The sequence below is a fragment of the Phyllobates terribilis genome, unplaced genomic scaffold (genome assembly GCF_046119375.1).
Source record: "Phyllobates terribilis strain yellow unplaced genomic scaffold, ASM4611937v1 Scaffold_11__3_contigs__length_659146591, whole genome shotgun sequence".
In the NCBI taxonomy this organism is placed as follows: Eukaryota; Metazoa; Chordata; class Amphibia; order Anura; family Dendrobatidae; genus Phyllobates; species Phyllobates terribilis.
The window spans coordinates 278304469-278332192 of record NW_027362771.1 but is presented as its reverse complement, the minus strand read 5'-3'; the positions used below and the strand labels follow the sequence as shown (position 1 = coordinate 278332192).

At 43.1% G+C, this 27724-nt stretch overlaps 1 protein-coding gene across 5 annotated transcripts in view; it reads right to left on the bottom strand.

Moving 5' to 3' along the window:
• GRM3 (glutamate metabotropic receptor 3) overlaps positions 1 to 27724 on the bottom strand; it is a 438101-nt gene that overhangs the window by 185559 nt on the left and 224818 nt on the right. For all 5 annotated transcript variants that reach the window (XM_073652341.1, XM_073652342.1, XM_073652343.1 and 2 more), the window contains one exon: positions 7343 to 7900. In XM_073652341.1, coding sequence (XP_073508442.1) covers positions 7343 to 7810 — 468 coding nt within the window. In that variant the 5' untranslated portion in view covers positions 7811 to 7900. The remainder of the gene's footprint in view (positions 1 to 7342; positions 7901 to 27724) is intronic.

Sequence of the window (27724 nt, the reverse complement as noted above, 5' to 3'; positions counted from 1 at the left end):
TCCCCATCCCCTGGGCTAGTCACATCCTCCTCCACCTCCTCTGCTGACCTCATCGACTGGCTGACTGTGGGTTGACAGTAAGTGGGATCTCCAACCTCGTCATCATCACCTTGTGTGTTCTCACACCCGTCGTCCTCAGTTCCAACCTCTTCCTGCCCTGACCGAAAAGTCAAGTTGTCGCTCCAATCAGGTATTTGAGTCTCATCATCGTCATCATCATTGTCTCCACCAACAGGAGTTACAGTTTGGGAACGAGGGTCTACATTATGCTCAGAACCTTCTTCATCTGGTCCTGGATCCGACTTATAAAGATTCTGGGCATCAGTGCAGATCATTTCCTCGTCTGGATTAACAGAAGCTCTGGAGCAGACCTCCGTTTCCCAGGCTATAGTATGAGTAAACAGCTCTGCAGACTCAACCATCTGTGTTACCCCATACTCAGACGGGCAGCTGGAGACTTGGGAGCTGTGAGGAAGCAAGTGTGATTGGGGTGACACCTCTGAGGACTGGAGTATTTGTGATGTTGAAGTTGAGGTGGAGGAGAGCCCACTTGAAGGAGCACTTGATATCCATTGAAGCACCTGCTGTTTTTGTGCCTCATCTGGAATTTGTAACGATGGGCGTGTCCGTAAGAAAGGGATCGTATCACATTGTCCACGAAAAGAAGTCAACATCTTAGTTTGGCTGGAAGATGGTCTTTCTTCTGCAGATATTACTCCCCCCCCTCCGCGGGGGGGCTCGACCCACCAGCGGACAGGCAACAGTATTGGGAGAGGGGGGCTGGCCGTCAGGGTCCACCGCGGCTCTGGCACAAACCCGGCGAGACGGAGGTCGCACGGGCAGGAACGGACTGGCTGTGTCGGCTTCGCACTTTTTTGGTTTTAGAAGGGCATGACATGCCTATATCTGTGTCTCCCCCTCCTTTTACTGCTCCACCTCTTTTCTTTTTGCATGACTATATGTACTTGTCACTTTTCCATGTGTTAGTTGTGTCTTCTGAGCAGTTTGTCAGCTTTTGGACACCTTTTGAAGTGTTTTCTATGTGTTTTCTATGTGTTTCTATGTGTTTTTTTTGCCTGCCATTGGTTTTAACGGCGTTCGACGAACAGTTCGACGAACAGTTCGGCGAACATACAGGTGTTCGACGAACCGAACCGAACTCGAACACTACGGGGGTGGCTCAACACTACTTGTAAGCACTACTCTGAAGCTGGCTAGTGTTCGGAGGCAGCAGTGTCCTGCAGCAATCCTGATAAGCTTAAAAACAGTGCTTAAAAGCTCAATAGAAAAGAATTTGTAAGTACTGCACATATTCGGTAGTAGCACTGAGCTCAACAGTAAGCTCTGCACATGTTCTGTAGTCGCAATTAGATCAATAGAAAAGAGCATCTAAGCATTCCACATATTCGGTAGTAACACTGAGCTCAACAGAAAAGAGCATGTAAGCGCCATGCATGTTGTGGCGTAGAAATGAACTCAACAGAAAATGAATTGGAAAAACTGTGCACCGCCCCCGGCTGTTTAACTTCCTAAAGGCCATGACTGATATAGATCCTAGCACTTGGGAGGCTAGGAGGGGGCTCCCTCTCCCTTCCGCTCAGCACACCTGAGACGTCATCGAGAAGGCTCGATCGTTGTCATGGCAACCCGAGGTCATCATGTCAACATCCGTGTTGCCCAGCTATGGCCAGCCTGTTAGACCATGCTGAGAGCATGGTCTAAGAGGCATTGGTTAGTATAAAACTGACATATACAGGGTGGGCCATTTATATGGATACACCTAAATAAAACGGGAATGGTTGGTGATATCAACTTCCTGTTTGTGGCTCATTAGTATATGGGAGAGGGAAAACTTTTCCAGATGGGTGGGGACCATGGTGGCCATTTTGAAGTCGGCCATTTTGGATCCAACTTTATTTTTTTCAATTGGAAGAGGGCCATGTGACACATCAAACTTATTGAGAATTTCATAAGAAAAACAATGGTGTGCTTGATTTTAACATTAAAAAGTTAAAGTCCCATAGAGGGACTAAGTAAAAAACTAAAAAAAAGTAAAAAAAAAATGGTACAAATATTAAAAAAGAATATCACTAAATAAATGAAAATAAAAATATATTATATCAATAAATGGGTATATTTATGTAAAAACAAAAATAAACAAAAAATGTGACATATTTGGTATCTCCCGACCTATAGAAATGTCACACTAGTTAACCCCTTGAGTGAAGACCATAAAATAAATAAATAAAAAACTCAGCTTTTTCATCATACTACCGAACAAAATGTGGAAAAAACAAAATCAAAAAGTCAAATGGAGATAAATATGGTATAGCTGAAATTGTCATCTTGTTCTGCAGAAAACAAGCCACTACACAGCTCCACCAGCGGAGAATTAAAAACTTTATAGCGCTTAGAATATAGCGATGTAAAAACAATTATATCTATAAAATACTTTTGTGTAAAAGCAGCAAAACATAAAAAAATGATATAAATGTGCTATCACTGCAATCATACTGACGTGAAGAATAAAGTTGTTTTATCACTTTTACCACACAGTGAATGAAAATTGGAATAGAAAACGATCAAAAAATGTTATGTACCCGAAAATGGTACCAATAAAACATTAACCCATCCAACAAAAAAAAAAGCCCTCACATGACTATGTCGGCAGAAATGTAGAAAAATTATAGCTCTCAAAATATGGCAATGCAAAAACTTGTTTTTGCAAAAAAAGGGTCTTTTAGTGTGTGATAGATGTGAAACATAAAAAACGGTATAAATCTGGTATAGCTGTAATCGCGTCGACCCGAAGAATAAATCTATCTTATCACTTATACCGCACAAGGAATGGTGTACGAAATAAATAAAATTAATTCTTGATCGGCTGTTGATTTGTTCATTCCGCCTCCCGAAGATCACAGTAAGGTTCAGTTTACATTTATCCTGCGCTCTACGCTGAGCACTTACACCGGGGTTTCCATGTAAATCTCTTAAATATGTAATTCAGATGGAAAATTCAATATAAGGAGGCAGTTTGGGACACCGTGGACACCGTCTTGCCTATGATCCTGACGTATGCATCTTTTTAAGTGAGAATAAAAGTGAGGACGGCCACAGTTTTGTGCACCTCTGAAAAGGACACTGCTGAACAGAGGCAAGACAGAGCCAGAGTAACTTTGCTGCCTCAATATAGTGAGTGCATCCCTCAGGGATTTCATCTCAATCATGTCATTCGGAGATTTAGATGGAAACCCTGATGTAAGAGCTCAGAGTAGAGCATGGTATAAATGTGATCTAAAATGGTATGTACAATGTTCTCAAAAAACTTAAACTCAATAACTCAATCCACAGAAAAATGGCGCTGATGGCAACGAATGCGCAAATTTACATCTGGTCTCAATGATGTACCAAGATCTTAATCTGCACATGCGCCGCCACCGGCACCATTGTACTGAAGACCGATGGGAGGTCAATTTGCACATTCACTGCCACGGCGCTATTTCCCTGAAGACTTCCTGGAGATCAATGTGCGGAAACACCGCCCCTAGCTAGGGCCGGCACGAAGTTTAGACCAGGAGCAGTGGCAGACACCACCCACAGTCCTGCCCTGATGCATAAAGCTATGATTATAAGAAGACTTCAAACCCTGAGTACACAAAATCCACAAAATGGATTTCTTCACCACGAGTATTGTTTAATCAGTATCACAGCGCCAATATGGCCATGTGTGCACTTTATTTAGAAAAATACTGCTGAGAGGTTCTTTTTAATAGTTATGGTTATCTACTTTCAACACAGCAGAGCTAACACTGTAATGAGACAAAGTTCACTTCTGTTGCATAGAAATTGTCCTCTCACAATGTATCAGCATCCATCTCTCAGGCAGCCAGTGTGGTGGGAAGGCCGCACAGCTGAACTGACATCACTGCAGATGTGTTTGCAATGAGACAAGGTTAAACTCTACTGTACTGTGTTAATTATATTCAGACATAGCTTTGCAGCAGAGCTACACTTTGAGAGGACAAGAGTTATGCAGATATTTGTAATGAGACAAAGTTCACATGTTCTGTAATTTGTTAGCTCAAATATACTGTGTTAGCTCTGATCTCAGTGCAGAGCTGTGTGTGATTATGAGAGCAGACTGGTCGTCATTACATGTCTCACACTGATAACTCTTTCTTTTTAAAATAAGCTCTTGAGGCAGATTCTCATGCAGATCAGGGTCCGGCCCATATATCTTAACAGTTTATTTGCATATACGAAAAACGTGCATATCTCTGGAATAAGACATTGGGTCGCAGATATCAATATACAGTTGTGCTCAAAAGTTTACATACCCCGGCAGAATTTTTGCTTTCTTTGCCATGTTTCAGAAAATATGAAAGATAACAAAAAACTTTTTCTCCACTCATGGTTATTGGTTGGGTAAAGCCATTTATTGTCAAACTACTGTGTTTTCTCTTTTTAAATCTTAATGACAAGCAAAAACATCCAAATGACCCTGATCAAAAGTTCACTTACCCTTGTGATTTTGGCCTGATAACATGCACAGAATTTGACATAAATGGGTTTGAACGGCTGCTAAAGGCAACATCCTCACCTGTGAGTTGTTTGCTTGTAATCAGTGCGTGTGCATAAAAGCTGAGTGAGTTTCTGGGATCCAGACAAACTCTTGCATCTTTCATCCAGCCACTGACGTTTCTGGATTGTGAGTCATGGGGAAAGCAAAAGAATTGTCAGCAGATCTACGGGAAAAGGTAGTTGAAATGTATAACACAGGAAAGGGATACAAAAAGATATCCAAGGAATTGATAATGCCAGTCAGCAGCGTTCAAACTGTGATTAACAAATGGAAAATCAGGGGCTCTGTAAAAACCAAACCATCGTCAGGTAGACCAGCAAAAAATTCGGCCACAACTGCCAGGAAAATTGTTTGGGATGCAAAGAAAAACCCACAAATAACATCAACTAAAATTCAGGACTCTCTGAAAACTAGCAATGTGGATGTTTCAAGATGCAAAATAAGGAGGCACTTGAAGAAAAATGGGCTGCATGGTCGAATCTCCATAAGAAAGCCATTACTGCGCAAATGACACAAAGTATCTCTACTTCAATACGTCAAACAGCACAGAGACAAGTCTCAAAACTTCTGGAACAAGGTAATTTGGAGCAATGAGACCAAAATTGGAACTTTCTGGCTTCAACCATAAATGTTACATTTGGAGAGAGGTCAACAAGGCCTATGATGAAAGGAACACCATTCCTACTGTAAAGTATGAAGAGGTGGATCGCTGATGTTTTGGGGATGTGTGAGCTACAAAGGCACAGGAAACATGGTAAAAGTTGAAGGAAAGATGAATGCAGCAAATACTGGAGGCAAATTTGCACTCATCAGCCTGGAAGCTGAGCATGGGATGTACTTGGACGTTCCAACATGACAATGATCCAAAACACAAGGCCAAGTAGACCTGTCATTGGCTTCAGCAGAACAAAGTGAAGGTTCCGGAGTGTCCATCCCAGTCTCCTGACCTCAATATCATTGAGCCGCTCTGGGGAGATCTCAAGCGCGCAGTTCATGCTAGACAGCCCATGAATTTACAGGAACTAGAGGCTTTTTGCCAAGAAGAATGGGCAGCTTTACCATGTGAGAAAATAAAGAACCTCATCCACAACTACCTCAAAAGACTTCAAGCTGTCATTGATGTTAGAGGGGGCAATACACGGTATTAAGAACTGGGGTATGTGAACTTTTGATCAGGGTCATTTGGATGTTTTTGGTTGTCATTAAGATTTAAAAAGAGAAAACACAGTAGTTTGACAATAAATGGCTTCACCCAACCAATAACCATGAGTGGAGAAAAAGTTTTTGTTATCATTCATATTCTCTGAAACAAGGCCAAGAAAGCAAAAATTCTGCCGGGGTATGTAAACTTTTGAGCACAACTGTATCATGTTAATCAACTTTCTATGACCTACTGTACATGCCCATACAGATGGATTAGGAGGGTTGATCCTACTGACAGATTCCCTTTAAGTGTTACATATGCTGTGCTGCTAACTGCTGTTATTGTTAGATTAATTTTTCTGTGCTTAGAATGCACTTGAATGCTATATCTTGTTTCTGATGACTATGACATTACAGTCATTATGAATATCTGAGTGCTGAAACAAACTTACCAGCCTGACGTCATGGATGATACTGGGGTCACATGATCAGACAGCCAAAGCGCAAGCGCCAGCATCTCTGTGCTTTCACAATGTATGTATTGTGATGATTTCTACACAATGACTATGTAAAACTGCAGGTGAGACCATAAGTAATGTTTAATGATAAACCACTTCAGCTGTGATCGAGATTTTTGGCCATCCTTTGATTGGACAATTATTAAATAACCTGGATCCTCCCCACATTAACCAGACAAAGGCATTTGGCAAAACACATGTTGGGTGTATGTTTCTGTGGTGGGTGTACCCTTCTTCCTCTTGCTTAGATCTGCTTGTTCCATGGTCATTATAGTCAACTCTTCTTGATTCATCATATATTTCTCATGTGTATGTAATCTTATTCCTGGGCACTTTTTTAAATCCTTTTATGACCACACATATCAGTTCAACTTACCAGCATCCATACATCAGCTGAGATAAACTTAGAAGGAAAATAAAAAATAAAAAATCTCCCATCAGAACTGACAAATTCTCACTTAAAGGAGTTTTTCCATGTACAAAAGTTCATGTTAATCAATAGCCCCTGCTGTGTACTGTGTAATGGCTGTGTCTGACCATACAGGGACATGGTCTGCTCATACCACAGCTCCTGAGCAGGAGGAGTAGAAAAAAAATATACAGACATTACAGCAGAGGGTCGCAAATGATGCTTTCTTTGAAGTAAAACATTCTTTAAAAACAGGCAGTGAAATGTTTCACCTCACAAGAAGAATCAGCTGCGATCCCCTGCTGTAATGTCTGTATTGTCTTTTGCTTCCTCCCCTGCCCAGGAGATGTGGTATGATCAAACCATGTTCCTGCATGGTCAGACACAAACATTACACAGTACACAGCAGAGGCACATTTATAAGATTATCTCAGCACAGGAACATTTTATTTAAACACATTCAATTGTGGAAATTATTATTGTTCTAAGATCTATTAATTAAAATTTATTTTTGTTCATGAGACAACCCCTTTAAGTTATTTTGCAAACAGCAATAGACAGTGCAATACAGAGGCTATAACATGCAAATAGTAGTTCAAAATATTTAATGAAACCCAATTGCAAAAATTATTTGCCAAAAATACATGCTGTAACTCTAAGTAAAAATAAAAGCAATAATATGTTGCTTACCTGTATAGATACACTGCTATATGAACCACCTACCACTCCAGCAATAAGTAATGGACTGTTTCCTTGAATGGCAAGTGAACCATCTGGACACACATATTCTGCTTCATCCACCTTTGTCAATGAAGCCCTAACAAATTCCAAGGATTGTTCCAGTGCATAAGTATCCCTCGAACAGGTATCCAATATATGAACACCTAATTTTACTCCAGGAAGAAGCGTACTGTCTCGGTTAATATGATCAATTGCAAACAACATGGCTTCCAAGCGCTGTATGCCTCGATCTTCATTAATCCTTCCACATTCTTCTAATCCTGCGCCCTTTTCTTTTATTGGAAATAGACCTCCTAAAACAAGATCTCCCTCAAACTTGATCTCTTTCCTTACAAAGTTGTGGTCACTTGAAGAAAGCAGAACTCCTTTGGAAAATAAGGCCAAAACAACCAGTTGAAGGCTGTAAAAAGTCTTCATGATTTTTGCTTTTTAATGTAAGGGCTGCACTTGCAAATTATATATCCTCCATATCAGAGTCATTTAGGTGGATGCAATACCATCACATTCCTAGGGAAATACAAGAAAGACATTTGTTACGACATATAATCATTATGTCAGTCTAAGCATACACTTTTCCAACATCTCCTACATAAACAAATAAATAGTCTACAAATACTGTACATACTTATAAAAATGGTGAAAAATAAAAAAAAAACATTATACTCACCTTCTGATGGCCCCCATCTCCTTCTCCGGTGCGTCCGGTGTCTCCGGCGGTTCGCGGTGGTGTAAAACGACCTTCCATAACTCATTTAGTCATGTGACAGGTCACGCGGCCGCCGACGTCAGCGGTCGCGTGACCTGTCACATGACTAAATTACGTCATGGAAGGTCCTTTTACCACCGTGAGCAGCCGAAGAGCCAGCAGCACCGCCAGGAGCAGACCGGGGGCCATCAGAAGGTGAGTATATGTTTATTTTAATTCTTTTTTAACTGCAGGTACTATGGTACTCTGGTCTGGCGGAGAGGCTCCTCTTCTCCAGACCCGGGTACCATCCGCGCATTGAATCGTATAATATCCGCATGTGCACATGTAGTCATGTGGATATTATGCGTCCAATGCAAGTCAATGGCGGCTGAAATGCAGTGATTCCGCAAAATTAATGGTTGTGCTGCGGATTTTTCTGCAATGATAATCTGCAGCGGAAATTTCCGCAGCATGTGCACGGTTTATCGTTGGGAAACATTGCAGACAACTTGACAAGCATTTTTAATGAGTTTTCACAGCAGAAATGGTGCCGCAGCAACGCACTAAATCTGCATCATGGGCACGCAGCCTAAGGCTATGTGCCCACGTTGCGGACCTGAAGCATATTTTTTACGCTTCTCCCTGGCGGGAAAATCGCATGCGGATACTACATGCGGTTTTCCCGCCAGGTAGAAGCGTTTGTGAGGCGTCTTTGCATGCATTTCCGCATGCGGGTTATCAAGCACTTCTCCAAGCATCACTTGGAAAAGTGCTTGACAACTTGTTCAGAATGGTAAAAAATAAAAAAATAAACTTTATACTCACCTTCTGATGCATTCTGTGCCCCGTCCGGAGGCTTGAGCGGCTCACGCTTTTGTGTGCAGGACCTGCGGTGACGTCATTGAGTCATGTGGTGGGTCACATGACTCAATGACGTGGCAGGTCCTTCAGACAACAGCACGACGGAGGGAAAACATCAGAAGATAAGTATAAACTTTATTTTATTCTTTTTTTTACAGGTTCTTTGGTACCCAGGTCTGGATGAGAGTCTCCTCTCATCCAGACTTGGGTACCATCCGCACATTGATTCCGCTGCGCTTCCGCAAAATTAATGAACATGCTGCGGATTTTTGACCGCAGCATATACGCTGCGGAAAAATCCGCAGCATGGGCATTGACATTGCGGAATGCCATTGGGGACCATGGGGTGCGGATATACATGCGTTTTTCAAGCGTTTACGCTGCGGAAATTCCGCAGCATATACGCTTGAAAAACGCTACGTGGGCACACAGCCTTAGAGTTGCCAACCTTACCAGAAGCTTGATTTTAAAGCTATCATCTTAAAATGAATTAATTAAATACATTTAATCTTTCTCTTAGCATACTTGGCCATGTGATATCATAGTCACGTGATAAATACATGTGACTGCTACATCCACTTGTGAACTACAATTAAACAAAAGCTTATTTCGTTCATCACATGGACAGGCACCACGGGGCAAATGTCAACAGATAAATACAGAAGATGAATGGACAAGTTACAGACTCTTTGACACAAATAATGAATAGTGGCCAGTCCACTATTGCCATTAAGAATATTTGTGCAATACAATAACATATAAAGATTTACACGCACACATGCAAAAATTTTAGGCAGTTGTGAAAAAATGCTGCTAAGTAAGAATGCTTTAAAAAATAGAAGTGTCAATAATTTATTTTTATCAATTAACAAAATGAAAAGTGAATGAACCAAAGAGAAATATAAAACAAATCAATATTTGGTGTGACCACAATTTGCCTTAAAAAAAACCATCAATTCTTCTTGGTACACTTAGAAATAATCAGTGATTTTATAGGATTATAATCAGGTCTATGAGGAACCAATTATATTAATAGGTGATAATGATCATCATTTTTCATATGGAGATTTGCAAATTGGGGAAGAGAAGAAGAGAACTTAAAGAGAAAATTTGCATATTTAATATTCCAGGGGAATGTAGTATGGTCTGTAAGTCTCCTTACACTCCACAAGGCAAAATGTTACACAGTCACTAACTGAAACAGAAATCGTTGTGTGGGAGGCTTAAAACTGAATGAGGAACAGCTAAACTCTCCTGCAAAGGAAGACAGTTTAATATCAGAGGTCATACAATGTGGAAAAACTGAGCACAGCAACAAGATACATAGTAGTTTTATTGCATCAGCAAGTTCTCTCCCAGGCAAAGATCTCAAAGCAGACTGCGGTTTCAAGGTGTGCTGATCAAGTTCTTCTGCAAAAGCACCAAGAAATAGGCAGTATTGAAGAACGTAGAAAAAGTAGTCAGCCAAGAAAATTTAGACACATCATTCTTACTTCCCTTTCAAATCTGAAAATATCAAGCAGTGCCATCAGCTCAAAACTGGTAGCAACCATTAAGAGCTAACTATAGTCATTTACTGTTTTTCAGAAGTCTGGCCATAAGTGGTCTTTATGGAAGAATTGCAGCCAAAAAGCCATACTTTTTACATAAATTTTCTTTTAAATGGTGTTTATCGTATAGGTTATGGAACAGTTTTATAGCTTACAACTTAACGGATGCGGCAATGCAATAAAAAAAACTACTTTTAGTGGCAAAATATTTTTCCGTTATTTTTTCATATTTTATTTTGAATTTTCTTTTACAATTTTTTTTGTCCTTTAATTGGCCTCATACAGTAATATTGCCTTACAATTGGCCCAATATAGAAACTTTAGCCCCATCAATAATGTACCCCATCCTAAAATAATGTCCTCCATCCTGTAATAATATCCTCCATCCTGTAATAATGCCCCCCTCCTGTAATAATGTTTCCCATTTTGTAAGAATGTACCCCATCCCATATTAATGTCCCTTTCCTGTAGTAATGTTCTCAGTCCTGTAATAATGCCCTCAATCCTGTAATAATGTCTTCCAGCTTGTAAGAATATCCCCATCCTGTATTAATGTCATCCATCCTGGCCCCTTCCTGTAATAATGTCCCCCATCTCGTAGTAATGTCCACCATCCTATAATAATTTTTCCCCATCTTGTTCCCCATGCTGTAATAATGTCCCTTATCATACACCCCATCCTGTAGTAATGATTCCCATGTTGTAGTAATAGGAGGACATTACTGGTTACCATGTTGTAATAATGTCCCTCAATCTGTAATAATGTCACCCATCCTATAATATTGTCCCTCTCCCTGTAATACTGTCCCCCATCCTGGTTCCCATTTTATAATAATGTCCCCCTTCCGTGTAATAATGTCTCCCTCCCTGTAATAATGTCCACCATCTTGTATTAATGTTCCCATCATGCCACTCTTGTCCTCCATATTTTTTTTAAAAAAAGAAGATGCTTCTCACCTGTCCTCGGTCCCTCAGCGAACAGCGTCCTCTTCCTCATCCACAGCCAGGGCAGTGTATGAGTGACATCATACTCTGACCGCAATGAACACGGCTTTTACATTATTTTAATCAAAATTTATGTTAACTAAATAACCTTTATTATTTATCATTATTTCTATGCACTGTGTGATTTATCCATTTACTTTTAGGTATTAGTGTATTTTGCTTTTGTCTTTGTTTTTTTTCTAATTGCCTTATGTGAACATGCATTTACATTTTGCATGCACATCAATAGTTACTTTCAGTTCAGACTCCCAGGTTTTTTCTTTGTAGTCTAATGTGCTTTAGTGCATATAAGACTGTGGCCGCCCTTTGTCTGAGCTGAAAGGTTCATTCTGCCTCTCAGGTCCATGCTTCTACTAAGGGTTCAGTCTCTGCCCTTATCCATATGTATGTCACTGGACAAATGGTAAGGTTTTAATATTAGCGTTAGGACTGTCCCATAAGGGTTGCCGTGACGTTGCGGCATGGCTTTTACATTATTTTGATCAAAATTTATGTTAACTAAATACCCTTTATTATTTATCATTATTTCTATGCACTGTGCGATTTATCCATTTACTTTTAGGTATTAGTGTATTTTACTTTTGTCTTTGTTTTTTTTCTGTCTAATGTCCTTATGTGAACATCCATTTACATTTTACATGCACATCAATATACGTTTCAGTTCAGACTCCCAGGTTTTTTCTTTGTAGTCTAATGTGCTTTAGTGCATATAAGGGTGTGGCCACCCTTTGTCTGAGCTGAAAGGTTCATTCTGCCTCTCAGGTCCATGCTTCTACTAAGGGTTCAGTCTCTCTGCCCTTATCCATATGTATGTCACTGGACAAATGGTAAGGTTTTATTATTAGATTTAGGACTGTCCCATAAGGGTTTCTGTGATGTGGCGGGATGGCTTTTATATTATTTTGATCAAAATTTATGTTAACTAAATACCCTTTATTATTTATCATTATTTCTATGCACTTTGCGATTTATCCATTTACTTTTAAGTATTAGTGTATTTTGCTTTTGTTTTTTGTTTGTCTAATGGCCTTATGTGAACATGCATTTACACTTTCTATGCACATCAATATACGTTTCAGTTCAGATTCCCAGGTTTTTTTTTTTTTTCTTAATGTCATCCATCCTAGCCCCTTCCTGTAATAATGTCCACCATCCTATAATAATTTTTCCCCATCTTTGTCCCCATACTGTAATAATGTCTCTTATCCTACTTCCCATCCTGTAGTAATGTTTTCCATCCTGATTCCCATCTTGTAGTAATAGGGGGACATTACTGGTTCCCATGTTGTAATAATGTCCCCCAATCTGTAATAATGTCACCCATCTAATAATAATGTCTCACTCCCTGTAATACTGTCCCCCATCCTGGTTCCCATCTTATAATAATGTCCCCCTTCCTTGTAATAATGTCTCCCTCCCTGTAATAATGTCCACCATCTTGTAGTAATGTTCCCCCACATGCCACTCTTGTCATCCATTTTTTTTAAAAAAAGAAGATGCTTCTCACCTGTCCTCGGTCCCTCAGCGAACAGCGTCCTCTTCCTCATCCATAGCCAGGGCAGCGTATGAGTGACATCATACGCCGAGCGCAATGAGCCTGGCAGCATCAGCTGCTGACCTCTGATTGGCCAGTTGCTGCTATTAGTATGGCAGTGCAGGGAGCCGGTGGTTCTCTGTGCTGCGATACACTTCAATTGAATGTACTTCAGAAGATGGCAGGTCTCTTGACTCCTTGATCTTTTTGGAAGCTCGGGTGCACGGGGGCCGCATGAGGCCTGCGGGCTGAATTAATGAGGCAGCAGGTTCTCTTGACTGATTAGTAAAAATGTCATTATGAATTAACTATTTGGCTGTAACAGAAGGTAGTTTGTTTGCTGAAGGGCTGGAGAACAGTACAATAATGAGTGTCCACAGGCAACAGTGAAGCATGATGGAGGTTATTTGGAAGATTGGGGCTTCATTTCAGTAAATGGAGTTGGGGTTTTGGGAAATATTAATGGTGTCCCCAATGATGAGAAATGAAGGCAGGTAATTATCATCATACAATATCGTCAGGGAGGCCTCTGCAGCTGGACAATGATCCCAAATATACAGTGTTGTCATTAAGAGCTATCTTTATTGTAAAGAAGAACAAAGAGTCCTGGAATAAAGATATCACTGCCACAGAGATCTCAATGTCATCACTTCTGTCTGGGATTATGAAAAACAGAAGGATTTACCAAAACCTACACCCACAGATTATCTGTGATGGTGGAACAATCTTCTTTCTGAGTTCATTCAAAAACTGTGTCCCAGTCAAATAGTGGTTTGATTTTTCTTTTGTTTATTCACGTCTAAAAATTAACTATTAATACTTTTATTTTTTAAAGCATTTTTACTTTGCAATACTATCTTGCTTAAATGTATTTTCACTGTTACATAAAACATTGCAAAATAATATGATGCATTTGAGAATAAGCATATACACAATGACCCTGCTGCCAGTGTATAATGAGAGCTCTAATTACTACTGCAACATTTTTGCATGTGATTGGGGGATTTACAGAGGGCATTAGCACATTTAAGACTAAGCAAATTCGCCTGGTCAAACAATAACTTCAGTAGATACTAGCAATTGCTGCAGGGTATAATCCAAGTTGAGGATTTAATTAGAAAAATGTCCTTGGTTGATTGTCACATATTGAAACAAATATGTCCATTAAAATTAATGAGACTATGTGTGTAAGCATCACCAATAGTGATGGGCATGTGGTAATTAGCATTTGGCTTCTCTGAGCAGGAAGAAGTAATAATTTGTAAACACAAAAATATTGGCGTTACTAAAGCTGAAAGTCATTTCCCCTCACTGAACTCAACTAGTGTATTTTGTACAAGGGATAAAAAGTATGAATCGTTTCCCAGTGAATGTCAAATAGAAAGCTATTTCTTATGAGTCAGGGTTGGATTAAGGTCCTTAGATAGTTCTTATTTCTAGCTTTCTCCTAATCTTGATAACACAATAAAGATTTTATTATTATTGTGTTACTCGGCTGTATGCTCAATATTTGAGTTTGTATCCATCTTCTTCATAAGTAAAATGCTGTGAGTCACACAGGAATTTCATTTGCTATTGTATTGTAAGAAAGTTAGGTTAAATTAAGTGGTCTAAAGAAGGAAAAAAAGACAATAAAAGATTATCCTTGAAATAATTGTCTGATAAAATAAAACTTTTCTGTAATGAGCGTTACCTCACTGATTAGCTGATGGCCCAAGATGATGACCACATATTGGAATCTGCAAATGAATGATTGCAGAATCAGGATTGGAAATGTAATGGGGGTGGGCAGGTCATCATGGGGCAGCTGAAAAGCCTTTTTTGTTTTTTAGAAGTGAGCATTTCAATTAAAACACATTTGTACTAATAAACACATACAATGATTGGCTGTTAACTGTCTAAACTATTTTTAACCTTCCATCTTGAATGTCCGTCCAATCATAGGTATACTCCTTATTTGTACTTTATTGTATATTTATTCAATCATCAAACTTAGAAATTGCAACATCAAGGAGGGAAAGTTGTGGAATTATGGAAATCACAGGACTGACCGACAAGTTAAAGTTTTGCAAATGATGAACAAATGGAAACAAAATTTTCAAAATATCTTGATTTATTCAGTATCGAGTATGAGCACAATGTGCAAAAATACATGCACTTGGCTTGCTATCAATGAGGTTATCAATGGTTGCCTGAGGAATATTCTGCTAGACTGAATGCACATGGGCACTCAAATCATCAAGATCTGCTGCTGGTAATGCCTATTGCAATTTCTGATCAATAACGTCCCAGATGTCCCAGCAGCAAGGCTCATGGGGCTCTTTTCGAGAAATGGCTATACTATTGGTTCCACCACCAAATCACTGCAACACTGAGCTGTTAGTATACCTGGAGTAAAAGCTAGAGGGGCCTGGCTACTGTACATTATTCAACACCACACAGTGAAATGTACCCTATTGAAGGCCTCTTCATAGTATTGCCCACATGGTCTTCAGACCAATCTGAGGCTGTCACTGCATCCAAGACAAAACTAGGACTCATCATTGAAGAGGATAGACCTCCATTCCATCACCTATTGCTGTCTTGCTGTGCAACATGATAGTCTTTGAGAGACACAGCATGATGTCTATGGAACACATGTAGCTGAACGTCTTGCTCGTAGCCAAATTGCGTGCAAACATTTTCTAATGGTTTATGTAGACATTAATTCATGCTTCACACTTAGTATATGATGTCCAATTTTATATGCAGTATAGAATGATAGATAAATCATGGTATGGCCATTTCTTCAAAGAGTCCCACAAGCCATTTTTCAACAGTGCCAGACCACATGTTGCTTCTGCTACTGTGAGAAGCATGTGTGGTCTAACCTTTCTACCATGGCCTGCAGAATCTCTGGACTTGTTTTCCATCCAGCACATCTGGGATGTCATTGGAAATTTCAAAGGGAGCTGCCAGCAACAGATCTTGATGATTTGTGTGCCCAGGTATATTCAGCATGGCAGAACATTCCTAATACAACCATTCATAACCTCTTTGATAGCATGTAAAAGCGTGTAAATGCCTTTATTTCTGCACAGGTCTCTCATACTACATGCTATTTTATTTCCATTTGTTCATCATTTTCATGTTTCTAACATGTCTATCGATCTTGTGATTTCCAGAACTCAACAACTTTTTCTTCTCAGTGTTGCAATTTCAATGGTGAGGAGCATAGTTATAGTTACATAGTTATAACCAGCAATACTGCATATACAACAGGTCAAAAAGGAAGACATACAGTAGATATGAAAAAGTAGACAAATATATTTTTTGAAACTGGAATATATTTCTAAAATGTAATTGGTTTTCAAATAGTTATGGTATCATTCCTAAACATCTTGAATAAGCCCCTGAATACATGTAATTACAAGTAAATGATTTAATATGCTAAAAATGTGAAACCTATGAATTGGGTATTCAATTATATTTTTGGAGCTACTACATTAGCACCTTAAGTTGTTAAGAACATATACTGTAATTCTTTATTTTTTTTGGTGGTGGTGAGCCAAACACTTCATTTGAAGCTCCTTGGTCCCAGCACAAAATCTGCAACAGGACACCCTTCCAAAGTGCACCATTTTTAACAATGGTGTCAACTTTTGTATCAAATGGGCTTGCTCCACCTCAGGCACCAAGGTCCTGCTTGGATTGCTACCTTTGTACTCCTACAGCTATATCTTGGAAACCAAATTATGTGCAGCTCCTTTCCTCATTGTCATTGAAACACAAGAGCCAGGAGAATATGTCAATGACGGTGAATAGTGCATGGATGCCACATGTGAAAAGCAGAAGTGAAGAACTTTAATTCTATGTGCTTAGGCAGAGTGCCAGAGTCAAACTATGCCAACTTGTAAAGTGAATTAAGAGCATTCTCTAAAAAGAATATGATCCGTTGCTGTAAATTTTAATATTACATTTAAATAATAGAATGAATGAATCAAAACATATCACGCCGTCGTATTTTGGATGCAAAATTACATTAATTCATCAATTAATTATCTCATTCTTCTTCTTATAAATTGTTTAAATAAATCCTGCAAAAATAAAAGGGACAATCTGTTATAAGAAAAGTGTGCCCAAAGTTATAGGCATTGAGAGGAATGGCGCTGCACCATTAAATATCTTGTTCTAGGCTCTAAGACGTGCTATAACTGTCGGCAAAACACTTTACTTCCTGCTGAGTGAATCCAGCAATTTATAACTAGTAATCAAAGTATCATTACATTATCACCATAAGCCCGTCATCAAGTCCATTAGTTTAAAGTCAAGCATTATTGCCCCGACGCTGCACGTTTATGACTTTGTATTTTTTTATGTTATGATAATAGCACATTCTATATAATTTAACAGAATACAAATAAAGCGGAGTGCATATTTGACTTTATAATAGCATATTAGCTTTGCTCTCTACAAAGAAGAAATTTTACATTAAAACATGTACTTACTGAGGTTACTGCATTTAGGAGGATTTAACATTTTAAAACGCCTTGACAGGGCAAGTGATAATGTATTACCTGAGCAATCCTTATTACTTCTTCTAGCGCTATGTAATCCTAGTGTAATTATTCTTCTTTCTCATATTCTTTTTGTTATTACAAGATCAGTCGTATTCAACAAATTTGCCATTGTTTGTATAATTGCTTAACTAATGTAATCCTACAGGCTGCATTTTCACACCGGTTATACACATCCATGTGCTGTCCATTTTTTAAATGATCAGCACATGACCCATAGAGTTTAACTGATCCATATAGGAAGTCTATGGGAGAAGGGTTCTCCTAGTGGAAGGCAAAACCCCCGAAATATGTATCTGCAAATGGAGTCTCTGGTTTTACATCTTATCCTAAGTCATGTGGCAAGGCTTGTTAGAGGGGTGATATTGACTTTTAGGATTGCTGCATCTAATAGGTGTCACTAAAGCTCAATTCCTCTTCCTCTTTGACATGGATATTTGCATATTTAATTTCCCAGAGGAGCATTGCATTGCCTATAAGTGTCCTTGCGCTTGCTTGGCACTCTACACAAGGAAAAGCATTTCCCCTTAGATCAGCAGTTAGAGGCTTCTCATCTAGCCAAAACAGATATCCTGCTTTGCACTGAAGAGGAGTAAACACATTGAAACACATGTCTGTAATTTGCAAATGTAGTGTCTGGTTTGGATTCTTATCCTAAGTCATGTGCAAGGCTTGTTAAATGATCTGAAGTAGCAATTTGCATATTAACTCATACACACATTTGCTTTAAAATCAGATCCATGTGTCCCATACTTGAGACTCACAGCATGTCCTATTCTCATTTGTTTTGTGGATCAGACTTAAGCCATTAAAGTCTATTGGGATCCATTAAAAAACGGATGTGAAATAAAAGACACATTTTAAAATTCAGTTTTCCATCCAGATTTCATCTGTTTTTAACTGATGTATTACTAAGAGTCAATGGATAAAAAAGTTCAGGCAGTTTACCTGCTTTAGTTTTTAAAAAAGGATGAGACAATAACGGATGCAGCATGGATAAAAAAAGAGCCAAACCGGATAACACGCGAGAGAAAAATGAGCAGACCATAAGTGATGGATGTAAAAACATAAACAGATGTGTCAATGTAGCTTTAGGCTGGAATCACATATGCAGTTTTTGTGTTCATCTTTTAAACAAAAACAAAAGCCGGGAAAAAACAAGGAATAGTATGTTGGGAAGACTGATATACCTTCGTTCTTCTGTATCCACTTCTGTTTTTGGCTCATAAAACTGATGCAAAACTGCATGATTCCAGCCTTAAAGTTTTCACAAAGTAAGTAATTTTTTTTAATTCAGCATTTGATAGTACAGGAATAACGAAATTACACTCTTTACATCTGGGTCACATTATATTTTTAGTGGCATATATTGCAGCTTTGGTAATAGTCATTAGAAGAATATATTGGCGTAAATTTACTAATCCTGTCTAATAAATGGACAATTTAGTGGTTTACTACTTTGGCTGGATTTAGACACTTTAAAAAAAATTGCAATTGAGAAAAAAAAGTCAAAACGCTACTTCATACAAAATCTGCCACACAAAAAGTGCCCGTGTTCTAGCTGATATGAATGTTTACGGCAAAGGGTATATCGTGACAGACTTCTCAAGGAAGGAAAATGCAATCACAAATCCGTCACCGCTTATGTCAACAAATGACACCAGTTGTGACAAATCGGGGCCATTAACTTTCACATTGACTAAAATTACTGTACATTTTTTACACAAGGGTATTTGTGGAGTAGAGATGTGACTTTCTTTTCATCCCTTATTTTGTGACTGTTTTAAAAAAAAAGTGCATTTAATTTCAGTGTCTAAATTCTAAGCCAAACTTTAAACTAAGTCCACTTTATAGAAAACTATTGTGCATGGCAGGGGCATACATAGAAAACATGGGGCCCCATAGCAAAAGTTCTAATTGGTCCCCCCTTTTCCTTTCGGTGGAGTAGATGGAGTCAAGGCGCACAGGAAGAGTCACAAAATGGCATACCTCATAACTTTTAAAAACAGGGAGAGAGACATGTATTGCAGCACATATACAGTAATTTTGCTCATTCTTAAGCCCCTTACTGTTTTCACCCACTACAATACACCTTTTGTGGCTCCATACAGTATAATGTCTCTAAAAATGCATCTAACACACTGCACCCCACCCCACCCAACAGTGAATTACCCTGCACGCACAGTATGATGTCCCCACAGTACATACCTCCACATAGCATGTTCCCCCCACCCAATGAGACCCCCATATCAGCTCATACAGTATAATAGCCCCACCAGTCCAATTTACCCAAGCACAGTATGAACACTCCCACAATGGTCCCCATCACTAGAGTATGATGGCCCTATAAGTACTGACTGATAAAATAAAGCAAAAATATCACTCACCTAGCCACGTTCCACTGTTGTGCTGCTCTGCTCTGTGTAGTGTGTGGACTGAGGCTCCATGCAGCAGGCTCGATCTTGTGACGTGATTGCACCTGCTGTGCTGAGACTTAGACCTACAAGCTGAATGGTAGAGAAAAGATCAGATTCCTGTTCCACCACTGTATTCATTGTCAGACTGGGGTACAGTCTCACCAGTGACATTGATTCTCAGAGTCCACCTTAGACCTACATGATAACAATGCCCTGGAAGTGTAAAGCAAAGTACACATCGCTTTTAGCTTCCACTTCTGATCATACAGATCATTTTGGGTCAGGAAGTAAATGAGATATTTGCGGCTATGAGCGCCCTCCATGATGGGAAGCTAGATATGTTGTACATAGGGTGTTCAGCTTCTCCTGCGGCCTTATACTACTGATCGTACAGATCAGAACCAGGTAGAGGAGATTTGTGCAAACAAGAACATCTCAGGAGTACTCTAAATGATCAGGCAAAACACTTCATCGGCTCTCTGCCCAATCATTAAGGAAATAAACAGGGAGGATGGCAATGCTGTGCCTCCCTGAACAGGAACTATAAGGTGCACACCTTTAAACAACAATTTTTCTCTTGCTAAAAATTGTGTCTTCTAGCCCTAAAAGTACATTGTATAGAAAAAAACTAATAGGGTTGTCTGAATGAATGAAAATGATGCACACAGGCAGCAATACATACTTACCCTTCTAGTTTGCAGATCTCCAGTGCCATGTCTCTGATGCTTCTATTTACATTGGCTGCAGACGGCACAACCTGGATGCCCGAAGTGTCTTTTGCAGCTTGTCAGTGGTATACGGATCAAAACCATGAAGCCAGTGATTGGCTGCCGATGTCACATGGGGCATCTGGGCTAAGACGTCTGCAGTAGTGATGAGCGAGCATACTCGCAAGTACTCGGTACTCACCGGAGCATCTCAGTACTCGAGATGCATGGAGCTCGCCGAGTACTTGCGAGATGCTCGGGTCCCCTCCCTCTTTAGAGCGCCAATCAACATGCAAGGATTGCCTGCCACTCATTGTAATGCCGCAGCTATGGTGCTTGTGGCATTACAGTGATTGGCTGGCAGCACAGCGTCATCAGGTCTATATCAGACCTGGCGCCGTCGTGCTCATCACAGTCACTCCGGAATCAGGCAGAGTAGGGAGAGATTTGCTTGTGTATTAGGTAGTGTAGGGAGAAAAACCATACATCACACATATCCATCTTAACAAACAGTCATTTGAGGACTAACTAATCCATCTGCAGAGATATCAGGCAGGCAGTGTATATAGGCAGGCAGGGTATATAGCAGACTGCAGTGCATATAGCACAAGAGGCTCAATTCCAATTCTGCCTTCTGCTGCTGTTAGATATTTCTATACAAAGGCCCAGGTCTCAGGGGCCAGGAATACTTTTTTTTGGATCTTAATCCTCATTATTTGCTTAAAAAGCAATCCAGAGAACACAGTTTTTCAGCGCCATTTGCTTGTAGGCACTGCAGAATACAGCCAGGTCCTTTCCATATTACAGCACTAGAAATCCAGCTATTTAAACTGTATTTTTGCCACACGGATCACATATACGTTGTAAGAAAATACTGCCATTTTTGGCCGCCATTAAAAATTTGTTTCAGTGTGTCAGTGAAGCAATTCACACCAGTTTGCTGCTCAAACTAGTGTCAGCGACGTTTTTGACGCCGGTTTGCTGTTCAAACTAGTTACCTACAAGCCAGGTACTTAAAACTGTGTTTTCTCCGTCACACGGATCACATATACATTGTCAGAAAATACTGCCATTTCTGGCCTCCATTAAAATTTTGTTTCATTGTGTCAGTGAAGCAATTCACACCAGTTTGCATTTCAAACTAGTTACCTACAGGTCGGGCATTTAAAACTCTGTTTTCGCCGTCACACGGATCACATATACGTTTTCAGAAAATGCTGCCATTTCTGGCCTCCATTAAAAATTTGTTTCATTGTGTCAGTGAAGCAATTCACACCAGTTTGCATTTCAAACTAGTTACCTACAGGCCAGGTATTTAAAACTCTGTTTTCTCCATCACACGGATCACATATAAGTTTGCTCCAAACTCAGTCATTTGTTGTGAGCGTGGAAGATACCGTCCTCCATTTAAAATGGGCAAGGCACGTGGCAAGGAACGGGGAATTGGACGTGATGGTGCATGCAGAGGCCGAGGACAAGGCCGTGGGCAAGCTGAAATTGTGCCACAACAAACACCCACATCTTCTCGCCCGATCTTCCTGTCCCAATTCCTAGGGGACCGCAGCACATCACTATTGAACCCAGGGCAGTGTCAAAAGGTTGTTGGCTGCATAGCGGACAATGCTTCCAGTCACTTAGCCACCACCACCACCACCCTGTCTTCCACATGGTCAAGTCTCAGTAGCCGTGAGTTTGGACCGCATATTCCTCACCCTGATCCTCCTTCCTCCCACCATGCCAAGTGCCCGGAGACAACTGATCCCACACTTGGACACTGAAGAGCTGTTCACTTTTCCATTTATAGATTCGGGCCTCTCGCCTGGTCCACTTGAAGCGGGGCAAGAGGAGATCGCATGTAGCGATGCCCAAATATTTGAGCAGCCACGGTCACACGAAGGCGACGGTGGGAAAGTGTCACAACAGGTGGACGATGATGAGACACAATTGCCAGAAAGTCAGGAGGAGGACCAGGGTGCAGAAGTGGAAGACGAGGTGGTGGATGATATAGTAACTGACCTAACCTGGCAGGAGGACATGCAAAGCGAGTACAGCAGCACACAGGGGAAGGGAGGCAGAGCACCCCAACAGGCAGGAAGAAGCAGTGTGGTGGCCGCAGAAAGAAGGCAGGCAACCGTTACCCGTAACACCAGCACAAAGGAAATTGCCAGTACAACTGTTAGGTCTTCCCGAGTCTGGTTAAAGACTCTGCCAAAAAACCCAAAAAGGCCATTTGCACCACCTGCCAGGCCAGCATCAGCAGGGGTGGCAAAACGACCAGCCTGACCACCACCACCATGATCAGGCACATGGCAGCAAAGCATCCGACTTTGTGGGCCGAACCCCAGGGTCCAGGAAAAGTGCCGGTGGCACCATTGCTTCTTCCGCTGTTGTGCATGCAAGCCAATCCCCTGTCCTTGGTGCATGCGAAGATGCCTCCTGCCCTGCACCTGTCATTGCACACTCTATAGTAGCAGCATCAGGAAGCACGTCCATGTCCTTGTCCCAGTGCAGCGTTCAGTTGTCCATACCTCAGTCCTTGGAACGCAAGCGCAAATATGCAGCCAACGCCCCACAGGCCACACTACTAAATTCTCACTTTTCACGACTGCTTGCACTCGAAATGTTGCCTTTTAGGCTCATTGAGACGGAAAAATTCCGCAACCTGATGGCGGCGGCCGTCCCTCAGTACTCGGTCCCCAGCGGCCACTATTTATCCCGGTGTGCCGTCCCCGCATTACACAAGCACGTGTCCCAAAACATTAGCCGTGCCCTCAACAATGCAGTTACCGGGAAAGTACACCTAACCATGGACACGTGGACAAGTGCTTGTGGGCAGGGATGGTACATCTCGTTGATGGCACACTGGGTTAACATAGTGGAAGCCGGGACCCAGTCGGACCTTGGGACGGAACACGTTCTCCCGACGCCAAGGATTGCGGGCCCTAGGTCAATCTGGGTTGCCCCATGGTCTAGAGCTCCTGCACCTCATCCTCCTCAGCCTCCTCCACCTCTTCAGCCTCCATCTCCGAAATGAACACATCAGTCAGAAGCTGGAAGCCCTGCAGCACTGCCTCGGCCAAGCGGCAACAAGCTGTGCTGAAGCTAATATGCTTAGGTGACAAACCGCACAATGCTGAAGAGCTGTGGATAGCTCTGAAAGAGCAGGCAGATCTGTGGCTCACACCGCTGGTCGTGTGTGACAATGGCTGGAACCTGGTGGCGGCTCTGAGGCGAGGCGAGCTCACACATGTACCATGCCTGGCCCATGTGCTTAACCTCGTGGTTCAGCGGTTTCTCAAATCCTACCCGGAGCTGCTGGATCGGCTTGTTAAAGTACGCCGCCTCTGTGCCCATTTTAGAATGTCACCTACAGCTTCCGCCGCCCTTGCCGTGTTTCAGCAGCTTTTGCAGCTTCCGGCTCACAGACTGGTGTGTGATGTCCCCACGCGTTGGAACTCTACACTGCAGATGTTAGGAAGGATTTGTGAGCAGAAGAGGGCAGTTGTTGAGTACCAGTGTGGCACCCCAGGGGTCTGGTTTCCACAGTAACGGCAATGTTATGTCTGAGAGCAGGTGGGAGGTCTCTTGGTCAGGAATCCTATGCATGTCACACCTCCTGCCCAGTCCTGGGAGGGGAAGAACTTCCCCTATATAAACCTAGGGCTGAGGCAGGGTTAGTGAGTAGAGAAGAAGTAGAGACAGAGAAGAGAAGCAGCATAGGAAGAAACAACAGGAGCTCTGTGGGAGCAGTACTACAAGGAGTCAGGGGCTGGCAGCTGCAGAGCTCGCCCTGACTGAGAAGCTATCACCGGACCCGGAGTCCGAGGCTGTGGGGACTAACTCCTATCCAGCAGCAGAAACCGACCGGCAGGGGATTTCAGGTCCTCTGGCCAAGAAACCCGAAGGCACGGTCACACGCGTGGGACCAGCACCGCCGTCGTGGAGCGGAAGCTACTAGAAGGCCCCGAGTCACCGGCCATACGGGTGAGCACCACACGGTACACTCAGGGACGTGGGCTACTTATACCCGCCTCTAGCAAGGTAGCCAGAAGAGTACAGTTAGTTTGGGAGGCCTACAACTCCGCCTGGCCAGGGGAGATCCCATCTGCTCAAGGACTGACCAGGCCCCAATCGCTAGCCAGTACTCCGGGAGGGTCTATCTTTGTCACCAGTAAAGACCCTGAACTACACCGTACCGTCTCCGAGTGGTTCCTGCTACCCCCATCATCCACGTCGGCTGCCCTGAGGCCATACCCCTCCCGTTGGGGGTGATACTATCACGCTGCACAATCCTACCACCGGCCTCAGCGGTCTGCCCTGCAGCGGCAGCTCCTTCGCTGCATTCAACGGGTGGCGTAGTCGTACAACATCTACCACTAATACAGCGCCACTTAGTCTGACTCCCTGGGCACGGACCGGGTCACCGCCACGAGACTACAACCCTCAACAGATCCGGCTCCGGGTAAGCTCCCGCGTGCACAACGCTGCACGACACAGGCCCAGGGGTGCGTCAACTTTTGGCGTAGTCGGCAGGATTTCGTGCCCGCAACCACCGGGTACTGCGTGACTGAAAAAGACTGTTCAAACTTACCAGTGGTGAAGATTCCCGCCATCCGGCGCCATCTTCAGCCTTCCTCCCTGTAACGGGTCCGGGAGGCGGACTGTAACGGGTCCGGGAGGCGGAACCTCTGAGCTACTATACAAGGGGGCGGCCCTTGTAAGGGAGCGGGTGGCAGTCTCTGGGTGAACGGACAGGGAGTTACGGCAAGTGATCAGGGCAGTCTCTGGGTAAGGGGTAGGTACGACCTGTGATGGCAGAGCCTCCGGGTAGGCTAGCAGGCAGGTGGTAGATGTGTGCTCCCAGGTGAGCAAGCGAGAGTCTCTGGAATAGCAGGTGGTCACGGCACGTGACGGCGGAGACCTCCGGGCTGGCAGGCAGGTAGCGGAGAAGCGCTCCCAGGTGAGTGGGCAAGAGTCTCTGGAATAGCTGGTGGTCACCGCACGTGACAACGGGACCTCCGGGCTGGCAAGCAGGCAGGTAACGGAGATGCGCTCCCAGGTGAGCGGGCAAGAGTCTCTGAGATAGCTGGTGGTCACAGCACGTGACAACGGAGCCTCCGGGCTGGCAAGCAGGCAGATAACGGAGAAGCGCTCCCAGGTGAGCGGGCAAGCTGGTCCATAGACAGACTGACCGGAGTAGTAAGGCAGACCGTCAGACCTCAGGCAAGCAGGCAGGTAGCTGATATGCGCTCCCAGGTGAGCGGGCAGGCTGGTCCTTTAGACAGACTGACAGGAGTAGTAAGGCAGACCGTCGGACCTCAGACTGGCAGACAGGTAACAAGTATTCAGGCAGGAATCAGGCAGGTAACTAGCAGGAAACTGGCAGGAAACTGGCAGGTAACTGGCAGGTAACTGGCAGGTAACTGGCAACGGGACCTGAGGGCTGAAGCACAGGTGAGACACAGGTGCAAACAACATTGCTCGGGCACCTCCATTTTGGAGGAGGTGCCTTATATATGATGAAGTCCTCCGGCCATTGGCCGGGGACTCTTTAGGGCGGCGCGTGCGGCCCCTTTAAGAGGAGGGGAGCGCGCGCGCGCCCTAAGCACAGGGGCCGGGAAGGAGCGCGCGCTGAGAGCAGAGCAAGAGGAGGACGCCGGGACGGAGCGCGCGCAGACAGCAGAGCAGGAAGAGGACGCCGGGACGGAGCGCGCGCTGACAGCAGAGCGGGGAGAGGACGCCGGGACGGAGCGCGCGCTGACAGCAGAGCGGTGAGGGGAGCAGCGTCCCTGCCTAGCAGAGGGCAGGGACGCCAGCGCTACAGTACCCCCCCCTTTAGGCCCCCCCTTTTTTAGGCCAGACAGAAATTTAGCTAGGATGAGAGGGGCATGGATATTCTCCCGGGGCTCCCACGTTCTCTCCTCAGGACCAAACCCCCTCCAATCTACCAAGAAAAAGGTCTTTCCTCTTACCCTTTTGGTGGCAAGAATGTTCTCTACCTCAAACTCGTCCTCAGCAGAAACCGGAGCAAGAGGCGTACCTGTAGACTTAGAAAAAGAGTTAAGTACCACAGGTTTGAGGAGAGATACATGGAAGGAGTTAGGGATCCGTAAGTTGGCCGGGAGTTTCAATTTATAGGCCACCGGGTTGATCTGACTGATAACCTCCAGTGGGCCGATGAACCGAGGCCCCAACTTATAGGAAGGGATCTTGAGCCGGACATATTTGGACGAGAGCCAGACTTTATCCCCAGGACGGAATTGAGGAGGATCCAGACGTCCTTTGTCAGCGTGCCTTTTCATACGCTCGGATGACAGAAGGAGTGCGGACCGGGTACTCTCCCATATGGAGGAAGACTCGCTCTCGTGATTGTTGTACGAGAATTCGGCCCATGGCAGGAGATCCACCCAGTCAGAATGGTGAGCATTAACGAAGTGCCGGAGGTAACTGGTCAGGTTCTGATTGATCCGCTCCACTTGACCATTAGACTGTGGGTGGTAAGCGGAGGAGAAGTCCAGAGTGACGTCTAGCAATTTACAAGTGGCTCTCCAGAAACGAGAAGTGAACTGTACTCCTCGATCCGACACGATGTGACGGGGCAGGCCATGAAGACGGAAGATGTGGCGGATAAAGACTCTAGCCAGCTCGGGTGCAGACGGAAGACCTGGCAGGGGAATGAAGTGAGCCATCTTGGAAAAGCGGTCAGCGACCACCCAAATGACCGTACAACCGGCAGAGACGGGCAGATCAGTTACGAAGTCCATCGCTATATGCTGCCAGGGGGCAGCAGGTGCTGGCAGAGGAAGAAGGCGGCCGGCCGACAGGTGTCTCGGAACCTTGTTGCGGGCGCAGGACACACAGGCAGAAACAAAGTCCATAACATCCTTGTGCAGGTTAGGCCACCAGTAGTGCCGGGTAATAAGCTGGAGGGTCTTTTTCTGACCGGCGTGGCCAGCTAGTTTAGACGAATGACCCCAGTGTAGGATCCTCTCCCGATCAGGTACCGATACGAA